Below are 16,708 nucleotides of genomic sequence, written 5' to 3'. Positions count from 1 at the left end.
TTACCTTAGGAGATTGAGTGTTAAGACAAGCCAAAGCATGCTTAACCACTCTTTGTTTCTTCGGATCTTGGAATCGACTTATTCTCACCAAATTGGGGACAACTTTAAATGTGTGAATAAGACGTTTTTAAATAAGTTTGATTAAAAATGCATGAATTCAATCTTATTTAAATATCATGAATGGTTTTTCATTTCAAATACTTTCAAATGTAGAATCATGTCTTCAACTATCAACAACAATCTTATGTTCCCAGAACTTCCCGAGAAGTTATCATTTAGCTTGAATTTGGTAAACTTCAAGGAATGGGAAGAGAAACTCCGTTTGACCCTCCGCAATTGCTACCTAGAGCATATCTTGGATACGCCCATCCCGAGTTTCTACTCAAAAGGGATTATGAGCGATATGGCTCATGAGGAGTGGAGTTATGATTGCAAGAGAGTCTCTCGACTTATGGAAAACTCCATTCCGGAACTGTGGAAGAAGAAATTCTCCAACTACCTTCCAGATGTACTTCTCAAGGCTCTAGAAGATGTGGTCAATTTGAGGATAACAAAGAGCGATAAGGGCAACTATGATGGACTCGTGGAAGAAGTGACTAGGTCATTGTCTAACATGAGGATCAAGCCACCGCAAGATGGATGTCATAGCAAAGAAAGGCAAGAAGTATGGGCTAGGGTCTATAGTGCAAGACTTACCCCCGGGATGCCACTTCAAGCCCATGTGCAAAAGACGACAAGATTATTTAACCATCTGGAACCGATTGGTAAACTGGTGGAGGATGAGCAAGCGGCTCATATGCTTTTAAGCTCACTCCACTCGAGATACATTGCAATTAAGATGCGACTTACCAAAAATCGGAACAAACTGTCCTACAAGGAAGTTGTCTAAGAGCTCCAGAAAACCTATTCTTGCAAGGCAGCTACGTTTGCTCTAAGGCTCAAGAAAAAGGAGTTCAAAAACAAGGCAAAGATGCGTTGCTTCTATTGTAGTAAGCAAGGCCACTACAAAAGAGAATGTAGCAAGTATCTGGAAGATGAGGCAAGAGGAAAGATATCCTCAATCTCAGGTATCATCTACACACTTGAAAATAAGCAATTTATAAGTTATTAGATACCGGAAAATTGACTCATTTTATGCTCTTATTTCAGGAACGAAATGAGCGTTGTTTTTTCAAGTGGTCATGAGTACACAAGTGGAAGATGAAGAAAATCTATCAAAAGAAAGCTTGTAAACTCATGTATTTTGTCTAAATTCTAAAACTTGTTAAGTTTTATCTACCATACTTTAATCTTGCGACGTTGGACGTCATTTTAACCTTGATCACAAGACCTTTTATTTAATGTCTTGTTTATATTTATGGAAATTTCACCTTTTGTGTGTTTAGACAAAATTGTTTATGATAAAAGAACTAAGACCATAGAGTCAAACCAAACTTACTTGTGGCATTGTCGTCTTGGCCACATTAACATCAAATGCATCAAGAGACTTCTACAAGAAGGTGTTCTTGAATCTTTCAATTTAGAATCGTTTGAGAACTACGAGGGATGTTTATTATGCAACATGATTAAGCATCCATTCTCTAAGCTGGGAGAAAGGGCAGGAGACTCATTAGGTCTAATACACACTGATGTATGAGGACCAATGAGCTCAACCACAAGAAATGGACACTGATATTTTATCACCTTCACAGATGACTATAGTAGATATGGTTATGTCTACCTAATGTCGCATAAATCTAAATCGTTTGAAAAGTTCAAAGAATTTCATAGTGAAGTTGAAAATCAGCTTGGGAAGAAAATCAAAGCCCTTCGATCGGATCGAGGTGGTGAATACTTGAGCCAAGAATTCGATGAACATCTTAAAGAAAAGGGTATACTTTCATAATTGACACCTCCAGAAACTCCACAATGGAACGGAGTATCCGAAAGGAGAAATCGGACCTTGTTAGACATGGTACGATCAACAATGGGTCTTAGTGATCTTCCTATCTCTTTTTGGGGACACGCACTTCTAACTGCGGCACTAACACTGAACCGTGCACGATCAAAAGCTGTAGAAAAGACTCCATATGAATTATGGACAAAGAAACCTCCTAGGTTGTCTTTTCTAAAGATTTGGGGATGCGAAGCATATGTCAAGAAATTGATGTTTGACAAACTTCATCCCAAATCTAACAAGGTTTACTTTGTGGGCTACCCAAAAGAAACCAAAGGGTATTACTTCTACAAAAAATCGGAGAACAAAGTGTTTGTTGCTCGCGATGGTGTCTTTTTAGAGAAGGAACACCTTTCCAAAATGACAAGTGGGAGGAAAATCGAACTCGGCGAAGTTTGTGAGGGTGAGCAACAAAATCAGAATGACAGTCAAAGTGCTCATACAACATCTGTTAACGTAGGTCAAAATGATTAAAATGTGCAAAGTCAAACCGACAATGCAAATGCTCAATCCATTACCCTACGTAGGTCTTAGAGGCCGATATCTCAACCTGATAGATATCTTGGTTTAGTATTAACCGAGATCTCAGAGGACATCCTGATTATGGATGGAGATGAACCGGCAACCTACAAGTAAGCGATGACAAGCACCGACTCTGCTAAATAGCATTAGGCCATGAGATCTGAAATGGATTCCATGTTTGAAAATCAAGTCTGGGACTTGGTTGACTTACCCGAAGGATATACACCTATCGGATGTAAGTGGATTTTCAAGATGAAAACCGACAAAGATGGAAATGTATTCATTTAAAAAGCTAGATTGGTGACAAAAGGTCTACCTAAAATGATCGGGATATTACTATCCTCCTCCATATCCAAAACTACAAAGTCAACAGGGATGAAAAATTTCCCAACCCGAACGGGGACATCCTCCAAAACACCTAAAGGGTATTTTATAGAACGATCCGTGTGCATTTTAAAGCTCCCATATTCAACCTGTTACAAACAGAAAGAGGCATAACAGACACACTAGCACCTAAGTCACATAAAGCTTTATCAATGAATAATGCACCTACATGACATGGGATGGAAAAACTACCAGGGTCCTTAAGCTTAGGTGGGGATTTATTTTGCAATATAGCACTACACTCTGCAGTTAGAGCGACTATTTCTACACCACCAAAGTCTTTCTTCTTAGTAATCATTTCCTTTAAAAGCTTTGCATACATTAGAACTTGAGAGACCAAATCAGTAAAAGGAACAGTTACCTCAAGGTTCTTGATCATAGTCAAGAACTTACCAAATTGTTGATCTACCTTGTTCTTTTGCATCCGATGTGGGAATGGTAGCTTTGGCTCGACAGGTGGAGGCTCGGAACCTTTCTTTTTCTCTTTCTCAGCATCATTTGCTTTAGCTTTCCCATCTTTTGAGGCGGGAACATCATCCAAGGCTTTCTCTACAACCTTACTATTATCCTTCTCAAGATTTGCATCATCAATAGGCATTTGGGGCCCTTCATAGCTAACACCACTACGAGTAGTGATAGCATTGGCGGTCTCCTAAGGGATAGGCTGTCCTGGTAAGTGGCCAGGTTGCCTTTGGATATTGGTACCTGCGACTTGCGCGATTTGGTTCTCCAAATGCTTTGTCGTATTTTTCAACTCCTTGATGCTATCTTCAGTGTTTTGATTCATGGATGTCATCATTCTCATGAGGTCAGACATAGTAGGCTCTTGAGTGCTAGCATTTCCATGAGTAGGTTGTTGAGGTGGTCTATTGAAACCCGGAGGAGGATGATGAGAGGCCCCTTGTTGATGTTGTGGAGGTCTTGCAACATATTGCTGAGGTTGAGGGTTCTGAGGCTGTGACCACTGTTGCTGAGGTTGAGGATTTTGAACATTATTGCTTTTGTATGAAAGGTAGGGATGATTCCTCCAACCTGGATTGAATGTGTTAGAATATGGGTCATTTGGTTGCCTTTGTTGAAAGGCATTCACCTGCTCCATCTGATTGGTATCTTGAGAATTCTGAGCACATTGATATCCAAAGTGACCCTGTATACCACACAATTCACAAAAAAAAATTAGTTTGCAGAGGTTGAGAATACATAGCATTAACAGATACAAAAGAGGAGTCCTGAGTGGCCTGTAACGCATTAATCTTTGCAGTTAATTGAGCCATATGAGAAGTCAAGATTGAATAGGCTTCAACTTCTATCTTCCCTTTCTTTGCTCGCGTTCTTGGAGAAGCTAAATGATTGGCTGCAAGATTTGCAAGGAAATCATACCCTTCCTCGATTATCTTGTCAAAGAAAACACCACCTGCGGCAGAATCAACAATACATTTAGTCTCGGGTTCTAGTCCGTTATAGAAAATACGAACTAGATTCCACTTTTCAAAATTGTGATGCGGGCATTATCGTTGAAGATCTAAGAATCTATCCCATGCTTCCCTAAGAGATTCCCCCGACTCTTGAGAAAATGTTGATATTTGATGTCGAATCTTTTCAGTTTTTTCAGGGGGAAAATATTCTTTGAGGAATGCTTGAGAAATCTTGCTCCACTCCGTCTCCTCGACAGTGTTCAACCACTTTTGAGCTCTATCGCGAAGGGAAAATCCGAACAACATCACCTTCAATTGATCTTGAGTGACTCCTTTGTGATGAACAGTGGAGCATAATTGTTGAAATCGCTGCAAGTGATTAATTGGCTCGTCAGTAGGATGGCCGCTAAACTGATTTTGTTGGACCATACTGAGCAATGCGGGTTTAATTTCAAAGTTCTATGCAGTGATTGCTGGAATTTTAAGACCCGTTGGAATGCCATCTTGGGATGGTACTCCGTAAGAATTAAGAGACCTATTATCAGTCATCTCTTTGCGTGTGTCAGACTGTGTTGTAGAGCTCTTCTGTGAGTGGGTCTTTTTCTGCTTCCCTTTCCCTTGTTTTTTGAGTTGCCTAAGGGTCTTGTCCAAGTCCGGATCCGTAGGGATCAAATCACCTGTTCGTTTTGACCTGGGCATAAACAAAAAGAAAAGAAAGCAATGAGAATGTCCCAATTGAAACTAGAAGTTCCAATGGGACAATAAAAACAGTTCAAACAATCAAACTAAAACTAATATAATCTAGCCGTCACCCCGGCAACGGCGCCAAAAACTTGATGAATAAAAAGTTATACCGCGAGTGCACGGTGTCTATTGTTAGCAGAGATTTAGCAAATACGGGTCGAATCCCATAAGGAGACAGGTTCTATTAGTTTTTGCCCAATTATATGAACTATTTCTATAAACGAATAATGATTCGATGATTAATTAACTAAAGAATGAATGACAATAATGAAAATAAGGTTGTTCTCAGAAAAATTAAAGTCTAGGGCATACGTTCGGTCCACCATGCCTATACCAATCCAAGAAATGCAAACAATCCATTAATAAACAAACTAGGTTGAATAATTAAAACACTTGTTAATCCTACGGTCGGCAATTAATGCTTACGAATTAACATATGTAGTTCGGCCGCTAACATAATCAAATTCGCCAATTGTAATTAAGCCTCTAAAAATATGATCTTTCAATTCTAATTTTCATTAGCTAAATAATTAACTCATGATATTGGCCAATTATATGAATCAAAAAATAAAGCACAAATCAATTGGAATTATTCAAACCCTAATTCATAAATTTATAAATAAGGGTTCGTTTGGCACCGCTGTGATTTTCTGTTTTTTGGTTTTTTGTTTTCTAAAAGTATATGATATGTGTCCCATAATGAATCAAAAATTATATAAACTTGTTAAAATTATGATAATTTTGAAAACTGACAACAGAAAAGTGGAAACACCATTTTCTTGTTTCCTGTTTTTGGTTTTTAGTTTTAAAAAAAACAGAAAACTGAAAATCAAAACTGATGCCAAACAAGCCCTTAAATAAGCACAAATAATCATGGTATAAACATGGCTTCCCTCACTTAACCCTAGAAAACGACTACTCACTCATAATTGAAATAAACAAAACAAAATAAATAAATAGACTTGAATTCATAATTGATAAAATAAATACAGAACGAAAAGAATAAATGAAATACCTCGATGATTGAATTAATGGAGAAATAAAGCTAGGGTTCAACAATGGAGAGAAAAACTAAGAAACGTTTAATCTGGAAAAATAAAGCATGAAGAGGAAAATAAAATCCTCCCAAGTATTTATATTAAAACCTAATCCTAAATAAAATAAAATAGATAAAATAAAAATAATGAAATAAGAGTAACAAAGGTCATCTTTTAATTGGTCGAGAGAATTACGATCGACGGAAAACAAGTTTCCCGCGCGCCAGACCCATCGCCCGATGGGTGGCCGATGGTCGAGTGATCAAGGGTTGCGACGACGACCATCGGCCGATGGATTTCCATCGGGCTAGGCAGATTCGAAGGGTCATTTGTGCGGCTAAACTATCGCCCGATGGCTGGGCGCTTGCTGGCAGATTTGCAGGACCAATTTCGGAAGGCTGTAATTCACAATCTAGGAATTGTATGAAGGCGTGCTACCTATCATTGGAAAGCTCTTCAAGTATAGTTTCCAACCCAACTCGAATCACCTCAATCCAATATGTAAAACTAGAGATATGGCTAAAACAATGCACAAAGTTTCTTTTTGATACTTTGCAAGCCTTCGTTTTCCTATGTTCCAAACTCAAATTCAATTCCGAAAAGTGCATATCGATCCTTGTGGATGCTATTTTCAATTCTCATGCATATAATCCTTAGAGACAACATCCACGAGCATAAATCCCCCGGTAAATGAACTCGATCCATCTATTTCCATTCAAATATCATTCGAATCATCTCCAAATACTTCGAAAGCGTCCAAATGACTACGAAATCACCTGAAACATTAATAAATACACAAACGGAGCGTAGTAGAGCGATATAGAATGACTTATGCATATATGACCCTAAAATCGACCAAAAAGACTAAGAAAAAGATATAAAAACTAACATAAACGTGCCTAAGAACCCTATATAAATATGATTCATCAGCCCATTGGATTGCGGCCAAAAACATCCTTAAGTACCTGAAACGGAACAAGGATAAATTCCTGGTATATGGTGGTTCATAGGAATTAGTTGTTGAAGGTTATACCGACGCGAGCTTCCAGACAGACAGAGACGATTTCAAATCGCAATCTGGATATGTGTTCTGTCTAAATGGAGGAGCGTTCAGTTGGAAGAGTGCCAAGCAGAGTACAATTGCAGAATCTACAACTAAAGGCGAGTACTTAGTAGCTGCTGAAGCGGCTAAGGAGGTTGTTTGGATTCGTAAGTTCATTGGTGAACTTGATGTTGTACCCTCCATAAAGGGTCCAATAGCCCTCTATTGTGACAACAATGGAGCTATTGCTCAGGCCAGAGAGCCAAGGGAACATCAGAAAGTCAAACATGTCAAACGGCGGTTTCACATGATTCAAGAATGGAAATCAGAAGGTGAAATAAAAATTTGCAAAGTTGGAACGGATGACAATGTAACCGATCCACTTACTAAACCTTTGCCTCAAGTGAAGCACAACAAGCACGTTGAGGCAATGGGAATCAGACATGTAGGAGACTGGCTTTGATTTCCTTGTTTAGTGTTTTAGTTAAATTTTGAACATTTAATGTAAGACACTAAGAAAAATCATTCAATTTTTGGAGTAATATAAATTTCATGCAATATTTTATCACTCCATTTGCTATTTAATTGTGATTTAGGATTAAATAATGAGTCCATTTGATTCTTGGAATATTCAAAATAGGGTATCAAGACCAGTCTTGGTAAGGAAACACCTATTAAGTGAACATTGAATATTATAATCGAAAATTATTCCTAATCGAGGTCATTTAAACGATGGACAATTAATGACCAATTGAGATTAGTGTGTAGTCTGATTTATAGCACTGTTTCTTATGCTACGAGGACATGATTGTCATAAATCATTTGCACATGTATTGGCTTAGAACCATACTGGATCGACCTATGAGAATACTTTAAGAGATTAAAAATCGTCATAAGTATACTTCTCATTATGGCTATCGGAACCTATTTTCTCGACCATGAGTATTGTGAGTTCTCTTGTTTGAGTACTAGTCCGCTTTGATGTTGTCAAAAGTCTGCCGTAATAGGGGATTATAATGGCAACACTCGGGAAGCTAGGTCCTCTCAGTAAGAGGAGCTACATTACAAGACTGGGAATGTCACCCTACTAAAATAGGGAAGATGTCTTTGTTGTATACAAGGCCTCTCGTAGAGCGAGACTGTAAAAATGCATGGCCGTGCTCGGATGGATTTTAGAAATCATCTATTTATTGACAGTCGGACTCCGAATCGAGAAACACTTTTGGACGTAATAAGGATGAAGAAATAATCTTACCTTATAGTTCATGAAGAGACATTAAGTGACATAGGAAAAAGTCTGTACACTAAATGCGCACTTTTCCGGAAGGACAAGTGGAAGATTGAAAGGAATGGTGTCCTTCGAACAACTGTACTATTCCGTTAGTGGGTTCATAATTATTAGAAAGCTAATATATTAAGTAAGGTCAAGTGATCGGAATGTCTAGGTGGAGGCCGCTTCCGATCAGTAATATTAATGCATAATTAATATTACAGCTTAATCGTGACTGAACCCTACGGGTCACACCTTTTGCAGTAAATGAACCGACTCGACGAATTAATTCGGAAGAAATTAATTTGTCGCCCAAGTATTAAATATTTAGACGTCGGAAATTCGAGCTTAGAGCGTCGAAACCGAGCGTCGGAATTCGAGTCAGAAATAATAAATGACGAGACGCGCAAATAATAATAAATCGTCAATATTTCCCAAAATACCACTAGCATCGGAGTGCCCCGAGCATCCGAGTGCTAGGGGCAAAAATGTCCTAGCATAGGTGGCTAGCAAGCGTACCAAGCCAAGCCATGCACGGCCGGCTGGTGCGTGCTAGCACACCACAGCTAGCAGCGTGCTAGCAGCCGCAAGCATCGCATGCTAGCAGCAGCTAGCAGCCACAAGCATGCGTGCTAGCAGCAGCTAGCTGCCGCAAGCCGTGCGTGCTAGCAGTGCACGCACGGGCTGGGCACTAGGCGGGTTGTGGCTGGGCCATAGGGTCGTGTACTAGGGGAGCAAGTGGGAGTATATGGAAAGCAAGTGGGGTCAAGGACATGTGGCACAAGGAGAGCATTGAGTGGGGAGCAAGTATGGTCCCTTACTCTGCATGTGGTCCTCACCACCCTTTACATATGATAGTGCCACTTGTAGATTTATTATTAGTTTGCTTATTTATTTTAATTTAGATTTAAAATAAATTGTGGAATTTCATGACTCCCACATTGATGGGATAGAAATTCCCACTCCCCTTCTTGCCTATAAGTACCCATCTTGGGTTTTTGGGAAGAGTGCTTGAGTAGGAGTTCAATAGAGCATTGCATTAGCAAAAACTCTTAAACTCACATAATACTCGGGTTTTGGTCGGACCTCGCTAACCTCGAGGTAACGGACCTTAAAGTCGCTAGTAGTTTTTGCGGGTGGACTTTCGTTAGAAGCTCTCGTGTGAGCGGGGCTAAATCTTTCAAGTAAGAGCCCGACTTTGAGGGCGAAGCACGCGTCAAAGGTAAATTCCGATTTTATCCTTTTATGTTTATTTGTTATGCTTTATGGTTTTATTAATTGCGAGTGGTTCTTTGGGTCGGGGTTGTTTCCGCAGTAAGTTGGACTTACCAAACCTAACACTTTAATTGTTTTATTGATCTTTGATATAGAAATCATGTTTAGGTTATTGTATTGATTCCCAGTATCATGTTAGGATGTTTTATTGCTTCCTAGTATCATGTTTAGGGTTAATTAATATTTCTAATATCAAGTATGATTAAAAGAATGCTTCCTATTTTTCTTTCCTAATATCATGTTAGTATCTTGTTAGGGCTAAAGCTTTAATCTTTGGTATCATGCCTAGGATCTTACTATTATTATTATGTTTTAACATGATTATTTTAATTATGATTTTAATGATTATGATTTATTATGATATTGTTTGATCACGCCTTTTATGCATGTTTAAAGGGGATTTGTACTTGTAATCACGCTTAATAAGATAATTAATAATTTTGTGTAGGTTAATTTGATTATATAATTCAAGTGATCACCAATAATAGTCTTATTTGTGCATTAATATTCAACCAAGATAGATAAATAGGTTTAGGGTAAATCTATTGATTGTACGTTAGTCAGAAAGCGTACATGAATACGAGAATAATAAAGTAGAGACCTATTATTAGGGCAGGTTCAATCTCTTTTAGGTTGGATTTGTACCTTCATCCCCGAACTTCCAGTTTTGGTTCCAGACCTATTAGAGTTAACGATATCCTGGATCGTTAAGGGGTGTAACCTTCACCCTGTGAACGGTTTACAAGTTCCTAAAACTTGTTGACGACTCTTTTACTCTAGTTTCCTTCCCTTTGGACGCCACCATACTTAAGTGCATGATCACAATGAGATTCAAGTGTAGGATGACTTGAAATATTCCCTACAGGTGGCCTACTCCAAACGTATTTGGAAAAAGGAAAAACAAAAATAATTTTTTAAAAAAAAAAAAGAAAAAAGAAAAAACATGTTATCCAGTGGTTTTGGGAGGGATTAAAATTTACAGAATATTCATCAGTACTATCCTCTACGCTGTTGTAATGACCACACATTCCCAAGGTTCTCTTTCTTTCCTACCTGAATCAAACACAACCTTCACATCAAAATAAGTAACTGAAAAACATGGGAACAATAAGCCTTTGCATGCTCACTCCATCGCAAATCAAAATTTCAAAGTTCATTTCCAATGATTATCACCTCACAATGCTTGAAAATCACTGCAACACAATGCATGACCTTAAGAAAATCCATGCCCACCTCGTAAAAACCGGCTTATCTAAGCATCCAATAGCCATTAGTCGTGTATTAGCTTTTACTGCTACATCCCCTCCAGCTGACATTAACTATGCTTATTCGATATTCTCCCGTATCCATAATCCAAACCTCTTTATGTGGAATACCATTATTCGGGGTTTCTCCCAAAGCTCAGTACCTCAAAATGCGATTTTACTCTTCATGGACATGTTAAACAACTCAACAATTGAACCTCAAAGGCTCACCTACCCTTCTCTCTTTAAAGCATATGCTCAACTAGGACTTCCTGACTATGGAGCTCAGCTTCATGGAAGAATAATAAAACTAGGCCTTGAGTTTGATCCGTTCGTGAGGAATACTATCATTCATATGTATGCAAACTCCGGAAGTTTGAGTGAAGCCTATAAGCTCTTTGATAGGGAGGAGGATTTCGATGTGGTGGCTTGGAACTCACTGATCATGGGCCTAGCAAAGAAAAGGGAGATTGATGAAGCAAGGAGATTATTTAACAAGATGGGGTTGAAGAGAAATGCCATCTCGTGGAATATTATGATAAGTGGGTATGTAAGGAATGATAAATTTACGAAAGCTATGGAGCTTTTCGAGAGGATGCAAGACGAGGGGATCAAGGCAAGTAAATTCACAATGGTTAGCTTATTAAACGCTTGTGCAAATTTGGGATCCCTTGGACAAGGAGATTGGATATACCATTATACAAGTAAGAACAGATTTGAGTTTAATGTCTTTATGACTACTGCAATTGTGGACATGTATTGCAAGTGTGGTGCCATCAACAAGGCACGTCGATTCTTTGAGAAGGCTACTATCAAAGGATTATCAAGTTGGAATTCTATGATTTTAGGCTTAGCCAATAATGGGTGTGAAGAGGAAGCGTTCCAGTTATTCTCACAGCTTATCTCCTCAGACATAGAGCCTAACGATGTCACTTTCCTTGGAGTTTTGACAGCTTGTATAAACAAGGGTGATGTCAAACAAGCCAGAGAACTTTTCTTGTTAATGTCTGAAAGATACAAACTTAAGCCATCAATTAAGCATTACAACTGCATGGTTGAAGTGTTAGGTCAAGAAGGCTTTCTAAATGAAGCAGAACAGCTAATAAGAGAGATGCCAATAGAAGCGGATGCTATCCTATGGGGATCGTTGCTCTCTTCTTGTAGGAAGCATGGAAATATTGAGATGGCAGAACGGGCAGGAAATCATATCCGTGAGATTGACCCTAATGATAGTTCTGCATATATACTTGTGTCTAATGTCTATGCAGCCTCAGGTCAGTTTAAACAAGCCATCAAACAGCGAATTGAGATGAAAGAGAAGCAAGTTCTAAAAGAAAAGGGATGTAGTTCCATTGAAATCAATGGAGAAGTTCAAGAGTTCACTTCTGGTAGAATGTCAAACCCTGAAGTTCAAGATCTAATGAACCTTCTATATACTCCCCATCATGATGAAAAATTGACTGAAGAAGTGAATTTATAAAATTTGAATCAACGTACTCTTTATTACAAGCAAAAAAATATATATATGAAAGTTACATTTGTACATGAATGTGGAAGAAGAATAAACTTTTAACTCATTGGTTTTAGCAGTCATTTTTCCTACTTTTCTCACATTGATTGGGATGCCTGCTTACTTGGTTTCTGAAAGTATCACTTTCTGTCAGCCACAACCAATGCCTTTTCTGGCTCCTTTTCTTCTTCAACTATTACAGCTCGTTTTTCTGGCTCCACTTCCTCTTCTGTTGGTGAAGGTTCTTCAAATTTGGTTTCTGAGAGTTGCCTATAGTATCGCAGTATCACTAAGGCAATGAAAGCTGCAAACAAAAGACAAAAAAAAAAAAGATGAAGTTCAAAAGATGCCCTAGCAGCTGAACAATGTAACAATAATTATTAACACATGTTAATGAGGTAGATAACAAACAGCAGAGCATATGCTACACTATACAATCAAGTTTAAGAAATCAAATCTTGAAATTTACACACTGCGTTTATTTAAAAGAGTTGCTTATAAAGTTTTGGGAATTGATTTGTTCTAATGTTCACAAGCATAATTTGACACCGCCACCCAACTGAATGCTGATTGTATTTGAAAAGCAATCTCTTAAACTGTTAGGCAGCCCAAAATGTGGTTGCCAGATACCAAAATAGGGACAAGTGCATTAGAATTGGGTCACCCAGCCATGGAAAAATCTGAGGAACTTGCTGCTACTCAATCATCCTCATATTTCGCCATATTTTTTTCTTTCTCTTATCTAAATACAGATTATTTTGTTATAAGTGGCAACAGTAGCAGAACAGGAACTTATCAGATAGAATACTCCTTGACTGAACTACTAATCTATATCACAGAGTACTTCCAAAAACCCAAGCCTGAGTAAAAACTGGCAATTTTAAATTTTTTGCATTAATCATGCTTCCCTTAGCTACTTGGTTTTATGACTTATCTCACACTTGACAGCTTTTGAATTCAGTGTTTTTCCCTGTTTCAAAAGCTTTTTTCCAGATAAAAATCTGGAAGTTCAAATATGTAGTCAATGCCACAAAGCTTAGTAGCCCTCTCAGCTTGTTATCGAAACCTGACAGGACCTCAACAGGAATATCAGCTCAGTTAAACATTATGCCGGGTAAAGCAATGAAACGAAAAATGGCTCTACTCCTAATTTAGGTGGTTTATATGATGTGAAACCAACAAGTGACCAATTTGAACAAAATAGTTTTACATCAAGCAGGTCATTTACAGGGGGAACAAACTCAAATGATTACTCAACATAGCACATGTGACTTTATATTCTTGCTACGAATGTTGTGCCTAATACAAGATAAGAGGCATCACCTGCAATGATTCTGGTTTTGACACTTGACAGACTCCAGAAGGCTGTAACTGCTGATGCAGCTACAATCTTCTTGTGGTAACACGCTCGCCATGCTTCAAGTACCCTTGACTTGCATTGCTCAGCTAGTGAATAAAAAAAAAAAATTCTGTCAAAGCCTAAATAACAACAATTCTCTTGTTAATTAAAGGGCAATCTTTTCTTTTTCTTTTTTCCTTTTTTTTATTAGTACCTTTTCTATCTATCTGAGCAGCATATGAGAAATATAGCTTCGGGGCCGTAAAGCTAGTTAAAAATCCTGCAATTTAGGATAAAAACTCAACTAAGGTATCTAATATAATTGCATTCAAGGAAAACTATACGGCGTTAAATGCTTGTACCAAGTGCACAAAGTCTCCAAAGTGTTAAAAGGTGACCATAAGCCGAGCCAACCAAGAGAAACAAAGCTACCTGTATCATCATAGCAAATGTGAATGCCTAAAGAAACATCTGAAAACAATGAAAATTTCCAAATAATTTGGGTAGTTGAGTAAAAACTAGAAAGTATTTGTAATTATAATATACTTTAAGGGTCATTGATGGCTCTCCAGAGAAAAGCTCTCTTGTTTTCGAAATAACAAGGTTAAGAGCTGGCAGCAGCACTCTAATTACTCTCAATATGTCATCCTCTTTCAAGCTTACTTCCACATTTCTTGGCGTGCTTTCCCTACATAAATGACAACATTTTAGATAAGTAAACGTAGTACTAGTAATTTTTTGTGTAATTTTCTAAATTAAATTGCATTATTTACGGTTTTACCTTTGATGCAAAGAATTTGTTGTGAATGATGCTGCCAAAAGTAGAAGACCAAGTTGGGAGATCACTGAGAAAAGGCTATAAAAAACACAATTATAATGTGTTAGTTTGCTGAATGATATTCTAAACCCGTAACTTACACTTCAAATTGCGAACCAAATGATGACATATAGTTTATACCCAATTAACAATAAAATTATAAACCATTTTGAAACATAACTAATTAACTATAATCAATTAAAAATATTAAAAAATTTGTTACCTAATGTTTAGTCCCTTAGTAAAGGAAGAAGATAAGATACAAAGACAACCAAAACCAAACCAAAGGGTTGATTTAGCAACATCTCTCCACACAATCAATTCCCATATTATCTGTCCAAGATGATCCAATGCACATTCTTCTCCAACATTGCCTTCTAATTCACAAAACCCAATTGATAAATTTAATAATTATACAAATTACAAAAGAGAAATAAAAAAGATAAAGAAAAGGGGAAGTTAATTACTTGAAGGAGTAAGAGAAGGAAGTGAAGCGATCTTCTCTTTCTTAGACTTTCCACTAATTCTTCTTCTTCTGGGTTTCACAACTTCATCAACACCAACAATTTCTCTTTCCTCAGTATCAATCATCTTTCTCCTTGATCTCCTAAGATTACGAGGCGAATAACAAGCAGGTAACCCATTAGAGCTAGTCCTTGTCTTACACCGCCTCCTATGTTCAGTAGAATCATCCGCTGTTTCGAGACGGTCTGAAAGCCGGGTTCGGGACTTCCGCACAGGGGAAGGAGAAAGAAGCAGGTGTTCATGAAGAGGGAGGAAGTTTTTCGGCTTATTAATTGATGGTTTTGAAGGTGTAGATGATGGCGTCTTTTGACGCTTCGGCGATGACGGAGAAGGAGCATATTCTACTGAAAAATGGGGAATTTGATTATCTGTATCACTCCCATAATCTGGGTTATTAGCCATTAAAGCTAATCTTGAAGCTGATTTAATTTTGTGGGTTGGCTCTGATTTGTGATATTCAGGAGGTGTAATTGATTCCATTGAATGTTCAGAGGTTTGAATGTTTGATTGTTTGTAAAATTGGAAAATTTTTGATGAGATTTTACTTTGTTGGAGTTAAAGATTGAAGTATTTTTGGGGTTAAAGAACGTCAATTGGAGTAGCCGTTGGGGAGACATGGACGAATGTCTCCTTTTCTTTTTTTCTTTATTGCTTTTTAGAATTATTTATTTATTTATTTGAATAGTTTGACGGCGGGATGGGAGAATTAGATCAAATGTGATGTGAAGCTCACGTGATTAACGGTCAGAAATCGGATGGCTGATATTTTTTTGGACTCTTATAAATTTATCATTTTTGCATACTATTGTAGACAACTATTTGTGTCTCTCCAAAACCAAACCAAGTGATAAAACATTCCACGTCGAATCATAATTGAATGAAGTGAAAGTGTGGAAAGTCTAGTGTTGCGGTTAGTTTTTAATTCTTTTTTTTCTCTTTATTTTTGAAAACCTATTTTGAGAAAACAGTCAATCTAGTCATGTCAAGGGTCCAATAATAGTGTAGTTGGGTCGGGTTCGAAAAGAGCTTTCCAACAATATATTATAAGCCCAATTCCGATGAATAATGAGGAAGTTATGGCCAAATTACTTAACTTGGTCCGGTTTAACCTTTATATGCGGCCCAATGATCTAGAGGAGGACCTATTAATGATTTATCATTCCTAATGCGATTAGGATTGATTATAGTCTTCTAGAAGGTTCTTTTGATCCTAATTTTATTAGCATTGTAAATTTACTTTTAAGAGTTTTATTTAGAATAAAAGAAGTGTTTTTAAGGAAAATTCAATTTTACCCTCTCGTACGCATAATCTTTATCAAAATAAGAAAACGCGTGGAAAACTGATTGCAGCACCATACGACACGTCTGTCGCCAAGCGACACGCGCGGCGTCTGGCGACAGGCGCGTGTAACACCCCAATAATTCTCCCTTTTCCAAACCACTTACTTTAAATAAAAAGAGATGAGAACCATTGACATGTTACCGCCACGTGTTAAAACGTTAAGGCTTTATCAAAGTATTGCAGCGGAAATCCAACTTAAATATTAAAATAATATAATTTAGAAAACCAATAAGTCAAAGCTTACAAATTGGAACCATAAAGGCCCTTATTAAAACCAAACCAATATTCCAAAATCCCAAAACATAA

The 16,708-nt window shown here is 37.6% G+C and overlaps 1 protein-coding gene, 1 non-coding gene and 1 pseudogene across 2 annotated transcripts; 2 read left to right on the top strand and 1 right to left on the bottom strand.

Moving 5' to 3' along the window:
- Positions 1-4,333: 4,333 nt before the first annotated feature.
- LOC145561025 (small nucleolar RNA R71) lies at positions 4,334-4,439 on the top strand. The gene has a single exon (XR_014093608.1). It is a non-coding gene; the product is annotated as a small nucleolar RNA R71 (small nucleolar RNA).
- Positions 4,440-10,592: 6,153 nt separating this feature from the next.
- LOC145559764 (pentatricopeptide repeat-containing protein At2g42920, chloroplastic pseudogene) lies at positions 10,593-12,667 on the top strand (annotated as a pseudogene).
- LOC145559765 (reticulon-like protein B17) lies at positions 12,520-15,704 on the bottom strand. Its single transcript, XM_081621077.1, has 8 exons — positions 15,003-15,704; positions 14,759-14,912; positions 14,500-14,574; positions 14,265-14,406; positions 14,081-14,150; positions 13,933-13,998; positions 13,703-13,825; positions 12,520-12,683 (listed from the first exon to the last, which is right to left on the bottom strand). Exons 1-8 carry the CDS (start codon positions 15,538-15,540, stop codon positions 12,520-12,522), a joined length of 1,332 nt encoding a protein of 443 aa, XP_081477203.1. The 5' UTR covers positions 15,541-15,704.
- Positions 15,705-16,708: the final 1,004 nt, after the last annotated feature.

This window comes from Chenopodium album, chromosome 9 (genome assembly GCF_948465745.1).
Source record: "Chenopodium album chromosome 9, dcCheAlbu1.1, whole genome shotgun sequence".
NCBI classification, from domain to species: domain Eukaryota; kingdom Viridiplantae; phylum Streptophyta; class Magnoliopsida; order Caryophyllales; family Amaranthaceae; genus Chenopodium; species Chenopodium album.
Note: the sequence above shows the minus strand (reverse complement) of the source record. Positions and strands in the feature narration are given on the sequence as shown.